Source organism: Narcine bancroftii, chromosome 1 (assembly GCF_036971445.1).
Source record: "Narcine bancroftii isolate sNarBan1 chromosome 1, sNarBan1.hap1, whole genome shotgun sequence".
Taxonomy (NCBI): Eukaryota; Metazoa; Chordata; class Chondrichthyes; order Torpediniformes; family Narcinidae; genus Narcine; species Narcine bancroftii.
In genome coordinates, this window is record NC_091469.1 from 332,629,412 (window position 1) to 332,649,368 (window position 19,957).

Consider the following 19,957-nt stretch of genomic DNA (forward strand, 5'->3'; position numbering starts at 1 on the left):
TCCTGGCTCCCATGAGCCAGCAGCTCTCAGCCTGTGTGAGTCCCCCAACCACAAGTCACCTGCAGACTGTATTGGTCTCCTGAAGCAAGTCGCCCGCAACTGCTGAGCCCTTTGCTGGTCTGCCATCATCCTGCAGAGTCATTTCCTCTGTTTCTCCTTCTCAATGGTGGGGGGAGAAGTGTTCTCCCTCTTTCTATTGCATGATGTTATTAAATTATTTCCTTTTAAAGTCATTTAATGTTGTGGATTAAACAGTACCCTTAATTGTTATAAATCCTTGTTCAATCAGATGAAATATGGTGGTGCTTCCTTAAATTGAATGGTGAATGGTGGAGGCCTCTTCTAGCCTGCAAAGTAATTCTGAGATCCTCACATTGTAGCACATGTAAAATCCCTATTATCCTGAATTCAAGCAACTGGCAAAAAAGTCGCAGAAAATAAAAAGGTAAAAAATATGGAAGTTACAAATTAGGGCACCTTGCCTTTAGTGAGCCAATCATTTAGCACACAATGTCAAGCATCCAGAAAATTCACTTATCCGGCATCTACCAATCCTCATGGGGGCTGGATACCAGGGGCTTTACTGTATATATTCTGCAATAGGACATAAGACAGAGAACATTGCAGCGCAGTACAGGCCCACGATGTTGGGCCGACCTACAGATATGATTAACTACTCAACAACCTTGACCTTCACTCCCTCTATTTTTCTTGCATCCATGTCCCGAAAAGTCTTTTGAATGAACCAGTCTCCACCACCTCCCCTGGCAATGCATTCCAGACACCCATCCCTCTCTGTATAAAAACACTTACCCTGACATCTCCCTTAAACTTTCCCCCCCTCAACTTATGCAGATGTCCTCTGATATTTGCTACTGTCACCCTGAGGAAATGGTGCAGGTTGAATGAATTTTCTTAACATATAAAATGGTCCTAACCATGTTGTGACTGTGCCCGGATGAGGAAGGTTACTTGTCCAAAACGAATTCCCCGTTCACAAAAAGAATTCCATTTTTTTTAAGGAAGCTATCAGGTGAAGGTATCTCAGTGTTACATTCAAGCTCATTTGACTTCAGCTGTGCAAATCAGACTGTGGGATCGCAGATCAACCATTACACTGGATGGCAGAATACCATCAACACTGCATGCCACTGTCCCAGTCAGTGATACTCCTGAAAATATTGCAGAGGTTTCCTGTATGAGATGGACCACTGGTAGAATGAGGGAGGATCTCATTGAATAGAGTGGATGTGGAGAAGAGTTTTCAGTAGTGGGAGAGTCCAGGATAAGAGGGCACAGCCTCAGAATAAAAGGACATGCCTTTAGAACAGCGATGAGATGTTTCTTCAGCCAAAGAATCTTTGGAATTTATTGCACAGATGAGGTCAGGACATTGGGTAGATTTAAAGTGGAGGTTGTTAGGTTCTTGATTAGTTAGGGTGTAAAAGGTTACAAGGAGAATGGAGTTGAGAGAGAAATACATCAGCCATGATTTGAATGGCAGAGCAGACTTGATGGGCCAAATGACCTAATTCTGCTGGTAATTTTAGAATCTATGACATAACATTGTGGGCTGAAGGGGCTGCATGTTCTATGATTAGACAGGATAGGTGGAGTTAACTGGGAGCAACTGTAATTGGGCTAGTCCACAAATGAAATGTGGGGCTTGTTTCAGCTACATTTGGCAGGATCAGCATTCTCCAATGTAAAGGCAGGATAAGGATGCCATGGTTAGAGAACTTGGGACAATGAGTGAGGTCATGAACTTTGTCAAAAAGAAAAATTGGCATAGGTAAATTTCATAAAGCTACCATCAGGCAGGCCATAGAGGAATATGAAGATTGCATTCCTGAAATATCACTTTCTTTTGCAATAACTGCAACTGTGAATATTTAATTATGTTTCCTTTCACATTTCTCTTTTTCAGTCTTGACATATCGTAGAAATGTAGTTGATACCGTTGTAGTTGGTGTCTCTTCAGTACCAGTGTGACAGCAGCAAGTCAGAGTTTTGCAGCATCTGTACATTGTACCTCCTATATTTCCATCAGTGCACTTTCATCATCTCGGTGTTCTCGTGCATGAATCACAAAATGTCAGCAAGCTGGTCTAGCACGTTGTGCAGCAGGCATCCATCTTATTGCCCTTTATTTTAAAGAGGTTTGCATTTAATAGGAAGGTTGTACAGGGTGTGGGTGAGACCAAACCTGGAATATTGCGCACAGTTTTGAACCCTTACCTGGAATAGCATTGGGAGCAGTCCAAAGGAGATTCACCAGGCTAATTCCTGGACGAGAGGGTAGAGGTTGATAGGTTCTTGATTAGCCAGGCCATCAAAGGTTATGGTGAGAAGGCCAGTCATTGGGGATGAGTGGGGAAATGGATCAGCTCATGATTAAATGGTGGTGCAGACTCGATGAGCTGAATAACCTATTTCTGCTGCATTGCCTTATGGTCCTACCAGAGATGCAAGACAGTTTGGTCTGTGTTCCTTGGCGTTCAGAAGAACAGGCAAAGTAGTGCAGGGAGGGAAAGGTGACCTATTCAAGCATCCAAGAGGTAGAACAGGAAAGATATTGAGATGTGACTATCCAATGACTTTCCAGTGGGAGAGTCACAAACAATGAAACATATAAAATAAGGGTCAAGTCATTTATAATGGAGGTGAATAGAAATATTTTCTCTCAGAGAGTGGTGAATCTCTGCCCTGACGGTTGTGGAGGCCATATAGTTATCTACATTGAAAGTGGAGGTGGATAAACATTTGAAAGATCAAGGAATTAAGGGTTATGGGGGACTTACACAATCCTCTTATTGCAACCGTTCTACTCTGCATTCCCTATATTCATAACACTTTCTACCTTCGAATTGATCTTCATTTTCCCTGTAACCTCTGTAAATAGTGCCCTTTGCACAGGCTTATGTACAGCTAGAGATAAGCTGTTGGTCTGTTTGCAGAATACTTCTCACTTTGCTAGGTATATAGTGACAAATAAAATGAGAATTAGAAATATAGAAATGGGGATGAGGTTCAGCCATGATCATATTGAATGGTAGAGTAGCAGAGAGGCCTATGGCTCCTATAATGATACAACGCAGTAGTAGAAAGCCCTTTAGCCCATGAAACCTATGCTACCCAATTAACCCACCAACCCCATATGTTTTGGTGGGTGGGAGGAAACCAGAGCACTTGGGGAAAATCCACAAAGGTCACAGGTAGAACGTACAGTGGCAAATACGAACCCAGGTCGCAGGCACTAACTCGGGGTGGGCAACCTAAGGCCCACAATCCAAATTTATCAGGCCCTGTGACATTCTCCCACTGTCTGTGAGAACCTTCTCTTCTGTGAGACCCATCTCTTCTATGAGAAACCTGTTTCTGTGAAAAGCCACTTCTCTCTCTCTGCAACACCTCCTCTTTCTGTAGCACTCTTTCATCTTATCGCTGTGTAGTACACTTTCTCTCCATTTCTGTTTGTAAGACTTTTTATGTGTGTGTGTATATGACACCATCTCTGAGACTCCTCGTCTCTCTGCAATCATCTGCCTATGTTGGAAACTCCCTCTCATGGTGTTGCATTTCCTCTCCCTCCCTTTATGTATGGCTCCCCCTATCTATGCATAAATCCCTCTCTCTCTCTGTCATTTCCTCTCTCTGTTACACACCTCTTTGTGACATTCTCCCCTCTCACTGCTGTCTGTTTTGGGGCTAGTTATTTTGTTTTCATTGTGAATAATTTTTCTCCTTTGTGACTTGTATTTTTTTTTAAATTGTATCATTTTAATGACAAACTCAAGATTTTTGGTGCATTTCTGGATTTGATGACGTCTTCCCTGACCTAAATGTATCATCATATTAATTATAATTATCTATCTATTTATTTATTTAATTTATGGTAGCATCATTGTGGCCCACCATTCAACTTTCTTGTGATGTCTGCCTAAAATGATCGACTGGAGACTCAATATTTGGGATATTGGTTTCAAAGTAAGAGATCAACCATTCAGGTGTGTGATAGGAAGGCATTTCCTCATCCAGATGGTAATGAATCTTTGGAATTCTCTACCCAAAAGGGCTGTGGAAATGTTTGGCTATATGTTCTCAAGTTTATTTTCACTTGATTTTACATATACAACCATGTGAAACAGCGTTTCCAGACCACAGTGCACACACATACACCGCACATATAGACATAAAGATAAAATGTAAAATAAATATTTTGGGATGATTTACTCAGTTACAGCATCTTCTTTGGCTTGGCTTCACGGACGAAGATTTATGAAGGGGTATATCCACGTCTGCTGCAGGCTCGTTGGTGACTGACAAGTCCGATGCGGGACAGGCAGGCACGGATGGAGCGGTTGCAAGGGAAAATTGGTTGGTTGGGGTTGGGTGTTGGGTTTTTCCACCTTTGCCTTTTGTCAGTGAGGTGAGCTCTGCGGTCTTCTTCAAAGGAGGTTGCTGCCCGCCAAACTGTGAGGCGCCAAGATGCACGGTTTGAGGCGATATCAGCCCACTGGCGGTGGTCAATGTGGCAGGCACCAAGAGATTTCTTTAGGCAGTCCTTGTACCTTCTCTTTGGTGCACCTCTGTCACAGTGGCCAGTGGAGAGCTCGCCATATAACACGATCTTGGGAAGGCGATGGTCCTCCATTCTGGAGACGTGACCCACCCAGCGCAGCTGGATCTTCAGCAGCGTGGACTCGATGCTGTCGACCTCTGCCATCTCGAGTACTTTGACGTTAGGGATGAAAGCGCTCCAATGAATGTTGAGGATGGAGCGGAGACAATGCTGGTGGAAGCGTTCTAGGAGCCGTAGGTGATGCCGGTAGAGGACCCATGATTCGGAGCCGAACAGGAGTGTGGGTATGACAACGGCTCTGTATACGCTTATCTTTGTGAGGTTTTTCAGTTGGTTGTTTTTCCAGACTCTTTTGTGTAGTCTTCCAAAGGTGCTATTTGCCTTGGCGAGTCTGTTGTCTATCTCTTTGTCGATCCTTGCATCAGATGAAATGGTGCAGCCGAGGTAGGTAAACTGCTTGACTGTTTTGAATTCTGTGTGCCTGATGGAGATGTGGGGGGGCTGGTAGTCATGGTGGGGAGCTGGCTGATGGAGGACCTCAGTTTTCTTCAGGTTGACTTCCAGGCCAAACATTTTGGCAGTATCCGCAAAACAGGACGTCATGCGCATAGTTACAGCATAGTGTTCATCAATCTCACAGCCTGGAGGAAGAAGCTATTCCCCAGCCTGACAGTCCTGATTTTGATGATCCTGTACCTCCTTCCTTATGGTAGTGGGTCAAAGATCCTGTGTGCTGGAAGGAAAAAGTCCTCAATAATTCCCTGACCCCTATTTAAGCAACAATCTTGATTGTTGACAGTGGGAGAATGTCATCAATAAAAGAAAGGGAAACCCAGTAATTTTCTCTTTTTTTGATGATCCTCTATATTGATTTCTGGTCTGAAGCTTTGCAACCTCTGCACCACACATGTAGCCAGACAGGACACTCTCAACCGTGCTCCCATCAAACGTGGTCAGATGTTGGCTGGTAGCCTTACCCTCCTCAACCTTCCTGTGGGTCCAGAATAGGTATGAAAGAAATTATGGGATTTGTTTCTGGTATAGGAATATGGTCATAATTACTGGAATAGCCATGGTTTGCTTTGAGTAGGTATGTATGTACAAAGGCCTAAGTTTGTAGTGGTCTTCTACAGAATCAGAATTGAAATATCTGGCCACACAGAGATCTTCAGCCTTATAGTTAATGCAGTGTCAGTTGCAAGGGATAAATTTGCAATGATAATCTTCAAAGAAAGAAAATACCCTTTTCCTCAACTCAAGATTTTCTTTTTATTTCAGTTATGTGGAGATCCTGATGGAGCCTGATCCTATACCTCTCTATGGCTTGAAGTTGCTTGTCACTCTTTCAAATTACAGTCCAGTCTTCACAAGGTATGACTTTTTTTTTTGAAAATGAATATGGAGCAAGAATCTTCCTGCTTAAATTTAAATTATTTCTAGCCATCATTCCTGCACTTGTGAGCATTGTTTGCTGTTTCACCTGAAACATCGGCCATTTAGCCCTCTGAGTTTATTCAGCCATCCAACGTGCCTATAGTTGATCTAACTAGCCCATTTAAACCCATGTCCCTTATTTACATTGTTCAACTAAAATCTATCAACTTCAGATCTAAAATTAATAAACTACTCCAACACTTGCCTCTCTGAAAATGTGTTACCCATGTCTAAAACACAATACAAGTCGAATTTTTGAACAAACAAAGCTGCATCATTAAGACTGGGATGTGTCAGTAAGTTCCTACACTTCATGGATAGGGTAATAAAGAAGGTTTAAGGTCTGCTTACCCTCAACAATTGAGTATAAAAGTTGGCAAATCATTAGTCAGGAGGTTCCAGTCATGATTATTAACTTTTAATAAGGAAAGGGTTAGGCAAGAGGTGAGGAATGGAGAGTTCAGTACCAACATGTTGTAGAGTGAAGTCAAGGCTGGCAGGATTAGGGTACCCTGGCTGATGAGGAACAATAAGCTAAAGAAGGAGACAGTTTAATTTTAGCAATACAGCAAGTAGAAGGCTCTTCTGGCCTATGAAACATGGGCCTCCCAATTGTCCAATTAAACTGGAGCACCCAAATAAAATCCACACAGGTCACAGGGAGAATGTACAAATAGTGAGGAATTCTGTAAGAGTGTTGCACTAACCATGCTAGTTATAGGTCAAGGTTCCATTATTGTCACATACATGAAGTTCTTTAACTTTGTCAACCATAAGGAAGACAGAGTCGCCACTTTGTCCAGTGCCACTCACAGAAATGAGGACCCAACGAGGAACGAACTCATGACCCCTGGTTTACAGGACCAGTGCTCTAACCACTGAGCTAAAGGCTGCTAGGTCAGGTAAATCCCAGTGTATAATGGATGGAGGGAAACACTGAAGAATGAAATCAGTAAAGATAAAAGGGGATGAGATACCCTTTGCAAATCAATTGAAAGAGAATCAGAAATGATTCTATCAGTATATCAATTAAATTGGTAACTTGAGAGCAAATAGGTCCCCTTAAGGATCAGTGTAGTCAACTATGTGTGGAGTCAGAGAGATGGATTTCTTAAGAAATAATTACTACCATGGAGAATTCATGAAAGGGAAAGTGATATCCTGTTGCTATTACAAAAAAAAGGAATGTTTAAAGTTCAGAGCTATTGTCAAGAGTTATTGCCAGGCAGTTTTGAGATGCGTGAAGGTCAATCAATCCTCATGGACTAACCAAGTGTATCTGAGGATACTGTGGGAAGTTAAAGAAGAAATTGCAGGGGCCTCATCCTTGATAGCCATGGGTGAGGTACTGGAAGACTGGAGGTTGGCTAATGTGCCTTGATTTAGGAAGGGCTGCAAGGATAATCTAGGGAACTACAGATCAGTGAGCCAAATATCAGTGGTAAGTTACTGGTCGGGAGTCCAAGAGACAGGATTTATCTGCATTTGGAAAGGCAAGGTCTTGATTCAAGGTAGTCAGCATGGCTTTAGGCTTATAAATTTTGTCTCATGAATTTAATTTAGTTTTTGAAGTGGTGGCCAAGAAGATTGACAAGATTGATGTTATCAGCCTGGACCTTTGCAAGGCTTTTGACAAAGTCTCTCATGATAGGCTAGTCTGAAAGGTGAGATCACATCTGTTCCAGCATGAGCTGGCCAATTGGATGCAAAATTGGTTTGATGGTAGGAGATAGGTGGTATTGGAGAGGGTTGTACCCAGGGTTTTGACCAGTGGCATGCTGCAGGGATCAGTGATGGCTCCACTGTTGTTTGTCAGGTATTTTAAGTTTTTGGATGAGAATGTTGGTAGCATGATTGGTAAGTTTGCACATTACACCAACATTGGTGGTTCAGTGGACAGCGAAGAAGGTTATTGAAGATAACAGCAGCATATATATCAACCAGGAAAATGGGCCAAGGAATGGCAGATGAAATGTAACTTGGACAAGTGTGAGGCATTGGATTTTGACAAGTTAAACAAGGGCAGATCTTAAACATAAAACATAGAATACTACAGCACAGAACGGACACTTTCCCTTCGTTGTCCCACCAAAAAAACTAAACCCTCTATTTTTTCTTTCATCCATGCCCCTGTATAAATGTATAAATCTGTTAAATGCCCAAAATGTTTCAGCCTCCACCACCACCCCGGCAAGGTATTCCAGGCACACACAACTCTCGGTTTAAAATATTTACCTCTGATGTGTCCCCTAAATTTTCATCCCTTCACTTTGTACAGATGTCATCTGGTGCTTGCTACTCCTGACTTGGGAGAAAGATGCTGGCTGTTCACCACTCTATGTTTCTCAAAGCAAATGGCAGGGCCCTGGAGAGTGCTGTAGACCAGAGAGATCTAGGGGTACAAGTACATTGTTCATAGAAAAGACAACACAAGTAGACAAGGTGATAAAGAATACTTTCCTTCTTCATGTGCAATTCTGGTCAGCATGATGTAGAAAGGATGTGATTAGGATGCAGAAACAATGCACAAGGATGTTGCTAGGATTGGAGAGCTGGAATTAGGAGGGACTGGACAGACGGCGACCATTTTCCCTGGAACAAAGGAGGCTGTGTAATAACATTGTGGAAGTTCATAAAATCATGAGGCTCATTGATCAAGAGGACATTTATCATGTTGTAGAGTCTAAAACTCTCGGGTGTAATGTGAGATTTAAACGGGATCTGATGGGTATATATAACGAGCCGCCAGAGGAAGGAGATGGGTACAATTACCATGTTTACAAGACAAAGGCAAATGCATGGATAGGAAAGGTTTAGAGGGATATGGGCCAAATGCAGGAACATTTTACATAGTCAGCCAACTTGAATAGCCTGGATGTGTTAGGCTGAAGGGTCTGTTTCTGTGCTGCATCTGTATAAAACTGGAGTAACTTGTGAGGTTCTGTTTGCCATACCATAGGAAGAATACGGAAGCTTTGGAGAGGGAGAAGCTGCTCTTCAGTGTACTGCCTGGATTAGAAGGGATGAGCTACAAGGAGGGGTGGACAAAGTCAGTTTCCCTCAGTTCTGGAGGCTGAGGCATGACCTGAGAGAAATGAATAAAATTAAGAAGGCATTAATAGAATAGACCATCAGAATTTTTTCTCCCAGGTATAAATGTGAAATACTAGAAGGCCTAGGTTTAAGGTGATGTGGGTAAGTTTAAATGAGATGTGGTTAAACAAGAGAGTGGTTAGTGCTGGGAGGAAGAGTGGTAGAAACAGATAGGATAGTAGCATGTCAGAGGCATTTAGACATGTAAGGAATGGAGGGACACAGACCACATTTAGGCAGTTGGGAATACAGTCATGTGCCGCATAACATTCATTTGGGCAACATCTAATCGCATACATGTCTGTGGTCCCATACGTTATAATAGAGTTCAGAAATCCAGATCAGTGAACAGAACGTAACCGGAAGTAGTGAATGCAACAGCTTCCCACACTCATGCATCTCATGTCTCTTGTAAACAAAGCAGTTGTTCTGCCATGCATACAATGGTACAGTAGATATATAACCATCTTAATAGTCATAATAAATGCCTATGTTTTACTGGCTATGTATGTTCTGTATTTCTATCATTATTTTAATGTGAACTTTCTCTTCTTACATATAAAAAGTTTACCATATAACACTGTATGCTTCGACTCAGGCAACAGCATCCAATCTTGTGATTCGCATGTCTCTTGAGTGTGGTAGCATTATCTCTCTATTTAATTTTCTTTCAAAAATATTATAGGTCAACACAGGTACACTATAGTATCCCATATAGCTTTGCTAAGTACAGTATATAATATGGTGTTCAAACATCCAAATTGCATAACATCCTATTTCACAGAACTTATCATGGACGATAAGCTACACATGACTGTAGTATAATTTGGCATCATGGTCAGTACAGACATTATGGGCTGAAGGGCCTTTTCATACTTTACAGTTCTATATTAATGCAATGTTCGCATTCATTTCTAGAAGGATAGCATTCAAGAGCAGGGATGTAATGTTGAGACTCTATAAAGCACTGGTGAAAGCTCACTTGGGGGTACTGCACAGTTTTGGCACTGTATTTGAAAAAAAGAATGTGCTGGCATCAGAGAGGATTTACCAGAATGATACCAGGACTGAAAGGGTTATTATATGAGGAACATTTGTCAGCTCTTTGACTGTACTCATTGAGGTGGTTGCGGGGCAGTGGGGGTGGGGGGTGGGGGGGGGGGGAGAAGAACCTCAGAGGCATTTTGAATGCTGAAGGGCCTGGATAGAGTAGATGTGGCAAGGATGTTTCTCAAGGTAGGGGATTGTAGGACAAGAGGGCATAACTTCAGGATAAAAGGGCATCAATTCAAAAGAGAGATGCAAAAAAAATTATTTAGTCAGAAGGTTATGAATCTGTGGAAGCAAGGTCATTGGGTGTATTTAAGGCAGAGATTGACAGATTTGATTAGTCAGGGTATCAAGGATTACGGGGAAAAAGCTGAGAAGTGGGCTTAGTGGGTGGATGAATCGACTCATGATTAGAATGGCGGAACAGACTCGATGAGCCAATGGGCCTACTTCTGCTCTTGTATCTTGTGACATTCTAGTTTTTTTTTAAATTCCCTCCCTGAATTACTCAAATTTAAATAGTGTTCCTTAAAATTTAAATCTGTTCCCCCTTTGTCTCTTTGTAGCACAGTCTGATATCATTGGGCTAACACTTCTATTCAGGCACAGAAAATAAGCAAGAGCACAGTGACTTTATAAATTGGAATAACAATCCTTTGGCCTTTGATTATATCCATGAGGGCAAATTAAAAACACACAAAATATTTATTAACTTGAGTTGGATCCATGAAATGTCTGGGCCCCTCCAGTGGTATGTGAATTTTATATGCCACTGTGATGTTAAAGCAAGAGAAACGAAACCAAGGTTAGACTTTGCATGCAGAGTGATGAATCCTTCATCTATTTTTCCCTGAAATGTGAGGCATCAGTGGGAGACGGGGGTATTTTTCAGTTTCAGACTTGAATATTATCTCAGTCAAACAGGCTGCTCATCATTGTCAATGACAGTGAAGTATTTATCTCGTGGATTGAAAAATGCCATACTTGTGTCCCTTCTTCAACTTTCACATCTCAACAGAGTTTATCTTGATGGTGAGTTACAGGAGACCACAGGCTGATGGGTCAGAGTAGGACTGGGATGGTGAATTCTGTCAGTCCATTCCCTTCTCTACCATTACAACTCTCTCAGTCCTTTATTCTCTACCATTGAATTAATTTGCATGTTTCCAAGCAATGGAAATAAATGGCAGTCTAGTGATTCTGCAAGGGCCGCAGGTCGGATACAAAGCATCACTTTTCATCACAGTGACTGTTCCTGCAGTGGACTTGACTGCAGTTTGAGGTAGAATTACAAAATGAATCTCTTTGTAGACCAATTTCTGTTTCTCTTTCATCTTTCAGAGGTCAACTGGGGGAGAGTATGTTATGCCCAGGTCAAACTTGGCTCCAATCCCATAGGGCTGTAATAGTGGTTAGCACAATGGTATTACAATGCCACTGATTGCTCTGGTTTCCTCCCACCCTTCAGAACGTACAGGGGTTGGAGGTTAATTGAGCTCATGGGTCGGAAGGGCCTGTTACCAAGCTACATGTCTAAATTTAGTGCAGTTTTTAAGAACAGCTCTGAGCCATAGCTAAAAGTTGCATTGTTGAATCTAGCAGGGGAACAAAAAAAACACAATAGCATTTTGTCTCTCACAGATGCTTTCAAAACATCAAGTTTGACAGTCTAAAAATATTTTAAAAACCTGATAAAAGTGACACTCAAGTTTAAGCTCTATCATTAGAAATGCCCTTCCAGGCAGGCAGAGAAAAAGACAAAGCTTCCTTGGGGAAAAAAATGGAACATTCCCCCATTATTTCTTGGGAACCTTGGGAATGTTCAGAGGGGAGAAAGTAACCCGAGCACAATTGTAACACAAAAATTTGATCAGGATGCATAGATAGACAGGGTTAGACACAAATCAAATGAGCTTGGTTCGCATGGACAAGATGGGCCAAAGGGCCAAATTTCTATGCAACTCTAAATTTACAATGGATGTTGAGGCAGTAGTTATAAACATAGATTATAACTCCCTTCACATGGAAGGGCATCTGAGAGGAAAATGTAAGTGGAATGTTAGGAGAGGCTGAATGAACAACAAGAGAACAGTGAGAAATTTGGAGCAAAGATCAGTTGGAAGGTGAAACCTGTCAGGGGTACTGGTGTAAATTCCTAACAGTTCAGCCCCAAATGGTAGAATGTTTGGAGTTCAGTGAAGAATAACTGCATATTTCAAAAGTGAATCAACAAGAGAGGATGATAAGCAGGAATGTCTGCAGATGTGATTGTACATAAAAGTGCTGGAGAAACAAGGACAAGACTCCCCTTCTCCTCACCTACCACCCCACCATCCTACACATTCAACATTTTATCCTCCACAATTTCCACCATCTTGCCTTTTCCTCTCCTCGCCACCTTCTACGGGGATCACTCCCTCCATGACTCCCTCATTCACTTATCCCTTCCCACTAATCTCCCTGCTTGGTACCAATCCCTGTGATCACAGAGATGCCATGCTTGCTCTGACATTTCCTCCCTCATCACCATTTGGGGCCCCAAACAATCCTTTCAAGTGAAACAACACTTCAATTTCTGTTAACCCCCCCCCTCCATCCTTTCTCTTCCCCCTCTCTCAACATTCGACAACACCCCCTTCCCATCTATGACCTCTTACTATTAGCTTGTGAGCCGGCCCTTGCTTCCCCCCCTGCCCGTGCTTCCCCCCCTGCCCGTGCTTCCCCCCCTGCCCGTGCTTCCCCCCCTGCCCGTGCTTCCCCCCCTGCCCGTGCTTCCCCCCCTGCCCGTGCTTCCCCCCCCCGCCCGTGCTTCCCCCCCCGCCCGTGCTTCCCCCCCCGCCCGTGCTTCCCCCCCCGCCCGTGCTTCCCCCCCCCGCCCGTGCTTCCCCCCCGCCCGTGCTTCCCCCCCCGCCCGTGCTTCCCCCCCCGCCCGTGCTTCCCCCCCCCGCCCGTGCTTCCCCCCCCGCCCGTGCTCCCCCCCCGCCCGTGCTCCCCCCCCCCGCCCGTGCTCCCCCCCCGCCCGTGCTCCCCCCCCCCGCCCGTGCTCCCCCCCCCGCCCGTGCTCCCCCCCCCGCCCGTGCTCCCCCCCCGCCCGTGCTTCCCCCCCCCTGCCCCCAACCCCACCCTTTTTGTTCAAAACTCACAAAGGGCCCAGGCCCAAAACATTGTTTACCCTTTAGTTTTGATAGATGCTACATGGCCTGCTGAGTTTCTCCTACACCTTTGGGCATTGCAGGATTGCATTTTAACAATTCAATTTCTCAGATCTTTAGGAGAAAAAGTTAGTTGTAAATTTCCTACTCACTACTGTTTGTGAAACTTCAGTCAATAGTACCATCCCTCTAATCTGCTGAGTTGAAGTGAATTAATACTACCCTGCGTCACAACTTCCCTGGATCACTTGATCTCTTTTGCCTAATCAGCTTCCTGCTAATCTGAGCTTTTCAAATCCAGCTGCCTGAGTCACCTGACTCCAATTGCCAGCTGCAGCTTTCAATTAAAATCCCTGTTGAAATCTTCTGAAATTGGTGGCCCTGAAATGAATTCAGACATTATAGCCAGCAAATAACATATCATCAACAAAGGATGTGGGTGAAGCCATGGCAATAAAGGTGGCTGAAGTATACTGCATGGGTCTCTATGGGCTTTATAGCCACCTTGTATACACTGTGCCTTAGTTCCTTTTCTAATGGACCCAAAATATTCACACTCAATACAATCAATGTCTTCAATGGATAACTAATCTGAAGGACATCTACATGAGACGATGTCTTAAAAGACACCCCCACCACCCAGGCCCTGTCCTCTTCACTCTACTACCATTGGGAAAAAGGTACAGAGCTCAGAAGCACAAGGACAGCTTATTCCCCACTGCCCATCAGATTCCTGAATAATCAATGAACCAAAGACATTGCCTTGCTTTTCATGCACTATTATTTTAATTTTTTTTATATAGTAATGTTGTAAGATGGTTATAATATGAATGTTTGCACCATGGTGCTGCTGTAAAACCCTGAATTTCATGACTTGTTCATGACAATAAATTCTGATTCTGATATTGTGAATAAAGTGTCGTGGCTTGAATCATTTTCTGATATGCAGAAATGAACAAATTGGAACAAAGTTCAAAATGTAACACTGCTCTGCCACTTTCTGATATTTCTTTTCAAAATGAAATCCCAGAGAAGTGAACAAGAAACAGCAAATATTTGGATCCAATGTGTTTGTGCACAGGATGTCAGATCACTGACACAGTGACATCAAGTGGTGGAAGATGGGTCTGTGCCTGTTTCCACCCAACTTTGCTGCTGGCCAATTCTGCTCTGGGTTTTGTCGAGCTGAAGCAATTGATTGGGCTACTTTGCAGGCGATACAAAAATAGGAGGAGGGGCAGGTAGTGTTGAGGAAGTATTGAGTCTGCAGAAGGATTTAGACAGTTTAATAAATTGGGCAAGGAAATGGCAGATTGAAGATTCCTTTATTGTCACAAGATATTACAGAATGTGTAATAATAGACAAAATTGCCTTCTGCAGATAAAGAGTTGTCAATAGTGTCACCCGGCACTCCTTACAGTAAGAAAGAGAAGCAAAAGAGAGTCCCTTCAGAGTTACTGAGTGCCCATAGCAGATGGAGTGCAGTGCAGAGAAGTGTATGATCATGCGCTTTGGTGGTAGGAATAGACTGTTTTCTGAACAGGCAATGGGTTGGAAAATCAGAGGGATCTGGGTGCCATCTGCAAGATTTCCTGAAGGTTAACTTGCAGGTGGAGTTGGTGGTAAGGAAAACAAATGCAATGCTGAGATTCATTTTGAAAGGGATAGAATGTAAAAGCAGGGGTGTAATGTTAAGGCATTGTTTGAGTGCCATGGAGTTCTCCAGTTCTATGGTTCTAAGCATTCAAACCACCTGAGACTACTACCCTCTTTTGTAACGTGGTACAAATATTATGCTTTAAAACACTCCTGCAAAGATCCTCCTGTAATTTAGCTTTATTCTGAATGCTGTTTGAATGCATGTTGCTATTATGGAATCATCGAAATATGCAGTTTTGGAGACTGTTTCGTCCATTGCTTTTTGCTTTGATCATTTTGCTTCAAAAAAAATATTGGAAGCACTTTTGAGAGGTTTCAACAAAAGCCACATTATAAATGGAAGTATCTTGCACACTATGATTGTATCATTTTCATTGCATGTTGCAGAGGCTGAATAGGCATTGTGTGTAGTATTACTTTTTCTCCAGCGTATTTGTGGGTTGTGAATTGCTGTTCTAAAGGGGTAATTTTAATTTAAATATTTATATGTAGGCTTTTATTTCTTTGTACCATTTACATAAAAACACAGTAATCTTACACTTCTAGTATTAGTGCTCTTCCTATACATCTTCGTAATTTGTTTTAAATTATGCCTGCCTGTAGTTCTTGGACTGAGAAGGTGTGTACACCACTGGCTTGAGGAGTGCCGTGTGTGGCCAAACTCCCACATCCTTAGCAATCATTGGGGCTTTTGCAACTGAAAATGGAGGATACAGAAATCCTTCCACCAGCTTTACTGTTCATTATGGATAGCTAGCCTGGCATTCCTGATTTTGATGATCCCTGCATTAAAAGATGGGTGGAGGAGAGAAATAGAGATAGGAAGAATAGTACAGACCAATAGGTAATAGGTCATAGATGGATATGGATAGGATGGCAGGAGAGAAAAGCTGAAAATTAATCAGGGGAGGGGGTGGCTCTGTGAATTCAGAGCTGTAGGAAAAGAGACAGATAGGGAAAGCGAGACACGATGATGGGGACTGACATAAACTAGGCAAGATGACGTTAATGCCATGTGGTTGGAGGGGAAGCCACGTGACCTGTGTGCTTGATAGGAAGGGTCCTCAATAATTCTTTGAGCCCTATTTAAGCAACCTTCCCAATGTTGTCAGTAGAGGAAAGGATACCCCAGTGAACTTCTCGGCTGTTTTTATGATCCTCTGTATTAACTTCCAGCCTGATGTTTTTCAGTTACCATCCCCCACAGTGTTGCAGCCAGACAGGACACTTTGGGGGCTGGTAGCCTTGCTGTCCTCAACCTCCTCAAGAAGTTTAGGAGCTGCTGCACCTTCCTGACTAATGAGGAGGTGTTGTGGGTCCAGGATAGGTCATCCATTATAGCATATCAGGGATCTTTGTGCTCTCCACAAGAGAACCATTGCATCATCAAATAGAGCTTTATAACCCAGAAATCCATATCCATTTTTCCCAAAGACATAAAATGGGAAACAGCTTCTTCCTGCAGGCTGTGAGATTGATGAACAGTATCCTGTAACTGAGTAAATCATATACTGGTTTTATTTTATATCTTCATGTATTTCTGTGATTACTCTGTTCTTTTATTCTGTGTGTATGTGTGTGCACCATGGTCCAGAGAAACGTTATTTCATCTGGTTGTATATGTACATGCTGATGAAAATAAATTTGAACATGCCCATTAACTTAAGTTTTTTGTGTCACAAATCACCCAAAACAGTGAGAAGGGTTCTTCTGCAAGCAGCCTAACAGGTTGTATATAACATTCATTCAGCCATGTAAAGAGCACAGAGTGTAGGATAACAATGTAAAGGAAGATCAATTAGCTCTACATAAGGGCATTCTGAGACCACTTTGGTGGGGTTTATTCAGGATTTACAGTGTTTTTAATAGCTAACCTATGTGGTTACGTGAGTTGTTCCTTTATACTTAATCCATAATTTCAACCAAGCCACTGGAATATCTTATACTAAAGAAAAATGTGTATTTGTTTGGAGCCAATCATAATTTCACACAATCCCAATGTGCCTTACAATGTACCTCAGGAAGACAGGGTGGTGAAGAAGGCATTTGGTACATTTACCTTCACTGGTCAGGCACTGAGTACAGGAACTGGTGCATCATTTTACAACTATACGAGACACTAATGCAACCGCACTTGGAGTATTGTGCACAGTTATGGAAACCCAGCCTTCAGGATGATGTCATTAAGATGGAAAGATTTGTGAGAATGTTGCTGGTCCTGATGGACTTGAACTATAAGGAGAGGCTGGATATCTTGGCAAGAAGGCAGCCTACATCACAAAGGGCAGATGGAACGCAAGTCTGAAGACCAGCACCTCTAGGATCAAGAACAGCTTCTTTCCAACAGCGATCAGACTCTTAAACACTAAACACTTGTTACACTGATCATGCACTGCTCCAACACCACATAAAACTGTCACTTTTTTTGCACTGGGTAACTGTGAATATTTATTATCTATTTTTTTTCTGTATACTTATTGTCTTTTCAATTCAATTAAGTATTTAGTATGTAGTTTTTCATTGTTTTGTAGTTATTTTTTACAAAATACCCATTCAGCACTCAAGAATTTCAGTTCATATGTACACTGTACAATGCATATAGCAATAAACTCATTACCAATATTATTATCAACACTTCTATCACTTGGCTATCGGAATCTGAGAGGGGAACCTTTTCAAGGTTTATACAATCATGAGGACCAGAGATAAAGTAGTCATTGTTATTTTTCCAAGGCAGGAAAGTGGGGAATTTCAAATAGAGGGCATAGATTTAAGGTGAGAGACTTAAAGGGGACCTGAGGGCATTTTTCACAGAGGGTAGGGCATATGTGGAACAAGCTGCCAGAGGAAGAGGTAGAGATGGGAACATTCATTACATTTAGACCACATTTAGACATGGTTAGGAAAGGTTTAGAGAGATATGGGCCAAACACAGGTAAATGGGTCAGCCTGGTTGATAGGGACAAGATGGGCTGAAGGGTCTGTTCCAATGATGTAAAACTATGTGACTAAGTACTTGTAAATGAAGATCTCGTACTATTGATACTGCAGTTGTTTTGAAGAAAACGTCATTTAATATAAAAGACATTTTCTTACTAACCAATTCTTATTGGCGTATTAAGAATGTTCAGTCACCAATTATATTAATTTTAGGTATGCTCTTTATTTAGGGAACACTGTGAAAATAATCTAAAAAATGATTGGACCATCAACTTTGGTGACAGCAATGTCTGATGAATGTGCAAGATAAGGCATAGCAGATACTTTGTGGAACACAGATAGTACTCATTCCTCAAACAATTCCTCATTTTAAATATACAGCTATCAGAGATGCTGTTTCCAGGGAGATACCCTTCAAATTCTTCCCCTCCAGTGTTCAGTCAACTCTAGATAAATATGTAGCTGATGGAAGGATAAAATTCTCATCTAAACTGCTCCCATTGATAGATCAGGTATTCTGAGCCTCCATGACTCTGCCCATGTATTTGTATAAAATCAACCAAATTTAATTGCCATTCTAATTTTGCTTCTCCAAGCTTCTGAAGTTCTCTGAAAGAAGGTATTTTCAGCTGTCCAGCCGGATTCTCTGCTCTGCAGCAAGAAACTGTTATATTCAACAGATGACTGAGACACTTTATACTATGAATGGAATGAGCTAGTGAGTCATTTGTAGCACATGCTGCACATTCCAGAACTCTTGATACTCTTCAGTCGGTGGTGTCTTGTGGCATCTTTAAAAAAAGACAAGCATGCTTATTACAAGGGCTTAAATCATGCATAACTGAGGTGAACCTGTCGTGATAGGTTCATTGCAAAAACACAATGCTGGAGAAATTCAGCAGATCATACAATGTACTGTACCGTTCGTGCTACACAAGCGTGGAGAAGAACAACATGCACACCAAAGTCTTGGAAAACGAGACTGGTTTATTGCTCTGGCCGTCACACTTTATATAGGCCCCAGGCACTGACATCAGGACCCCGCATCATTGGAGTGCCAACCTAGGATTGGCCGGCATTCCCGCCAAAGTTCCCCATCTTCCCACTATGCGGGAGGTCACCTGGGACAATGGCCAGTGTCACCATCAGGTCTGCGCAGACACTGCATTCATCGGCTTGTGGGCCAATTTGCATCTCCATGAGCGGGCACTACAGAACCAGCGATCAGGCCATTGCCCGTTGCCTTGGGCAACGATTTCAAATGGTTGACAGTAAAAGTCTCCTCCTAACAGCCGAGGTCAAGGATGAAGGTGGAGCCATTGTCCCTGATGACCCTGTAGGGCCCCTCATAGGGTTGTAGAAGGGTCAGCCGATGTGCGTCCCTTCTCACAAATACGTATTGACGTCTTTAAGTCTCTGGGGACATTATGTTTGGGCTGGCTGTATGGTGGAGGTGGCTGCGGGACCAGGGACCCAAGTTTTCTCCGCAAGTTCCCGAGGGTTGCCACAGGGTCTTTCAGGTGTTTGTCGGGGGCCAGGAACTCCCCCCCACTGGAATAATTAAAGGCATGCCATAGACCATCTCCGCCGCCAAAGTGTTGAATTCCTCCTTTGGCACAGTACGAATCCCCAGCAGGACTCAAGGCAGTTCATCCACCCAGTTCAGACCCTTGAGCTGGGCCATCAAAACTTCCTTGAGGTGCCTGTGAAACCGCTCCACGAACCCTGAGGGTGATATGCCATGGTGTGGTGGAACTGTGTCCCTAGGATGTTAGCCAGCACTGCCCAGAGGGAAATTCTGTGCCCTGTCCGAGGTTAGGTGCTCTGGGACCCCGAATCAGGACACCCATGTGTTGAGAGCCTTGCCGCAGAGTACTGTGGTGGTATCAACCAGCGGGACTGCCTCAGGCCAATTCGTTGAGTGGTCAACCTTAGTCAAAAGGTATCTCACCCCATGGGAAACTGGTAAACATAGTACACTATTTCGATGTGTACTGCGCTGGTTTAAAAGTCTGTGTGGGAGCTCTCACGTGAACCTGCACTTTG

General features: G+C 42.9%; 1 protein-coding gene across 13 annotated transcripts in view; it reads left to right on the top strand.

Annotated features, from left to right (window-relative positions):
• ulk4 (unc-51 like kinase 4) overlaps positions 1–19,957 on the top strand; it is a 655,266-nt gene that overhangs the window by 414,122 nt on the left and 221,187 nt on the right. For all 13 annotated transcript variants that reach the window (XR_011348088.1, XM_069908808.1, XM_069908860.1 and 10 more), the window contains one exon: positions 5,861–5,953. Coding sequence is in view for 12 of the 13 variants with exons in the window: in XM_069908808.1 (XP_069764909.1) it covers positions 5,861–5,953 (93 nt within the window). In the remaining variant the exon portion in view is untranslated. The remainder of the gene's footprint in view (positions 1–5,860; positions 5,954–19,957) is intronic.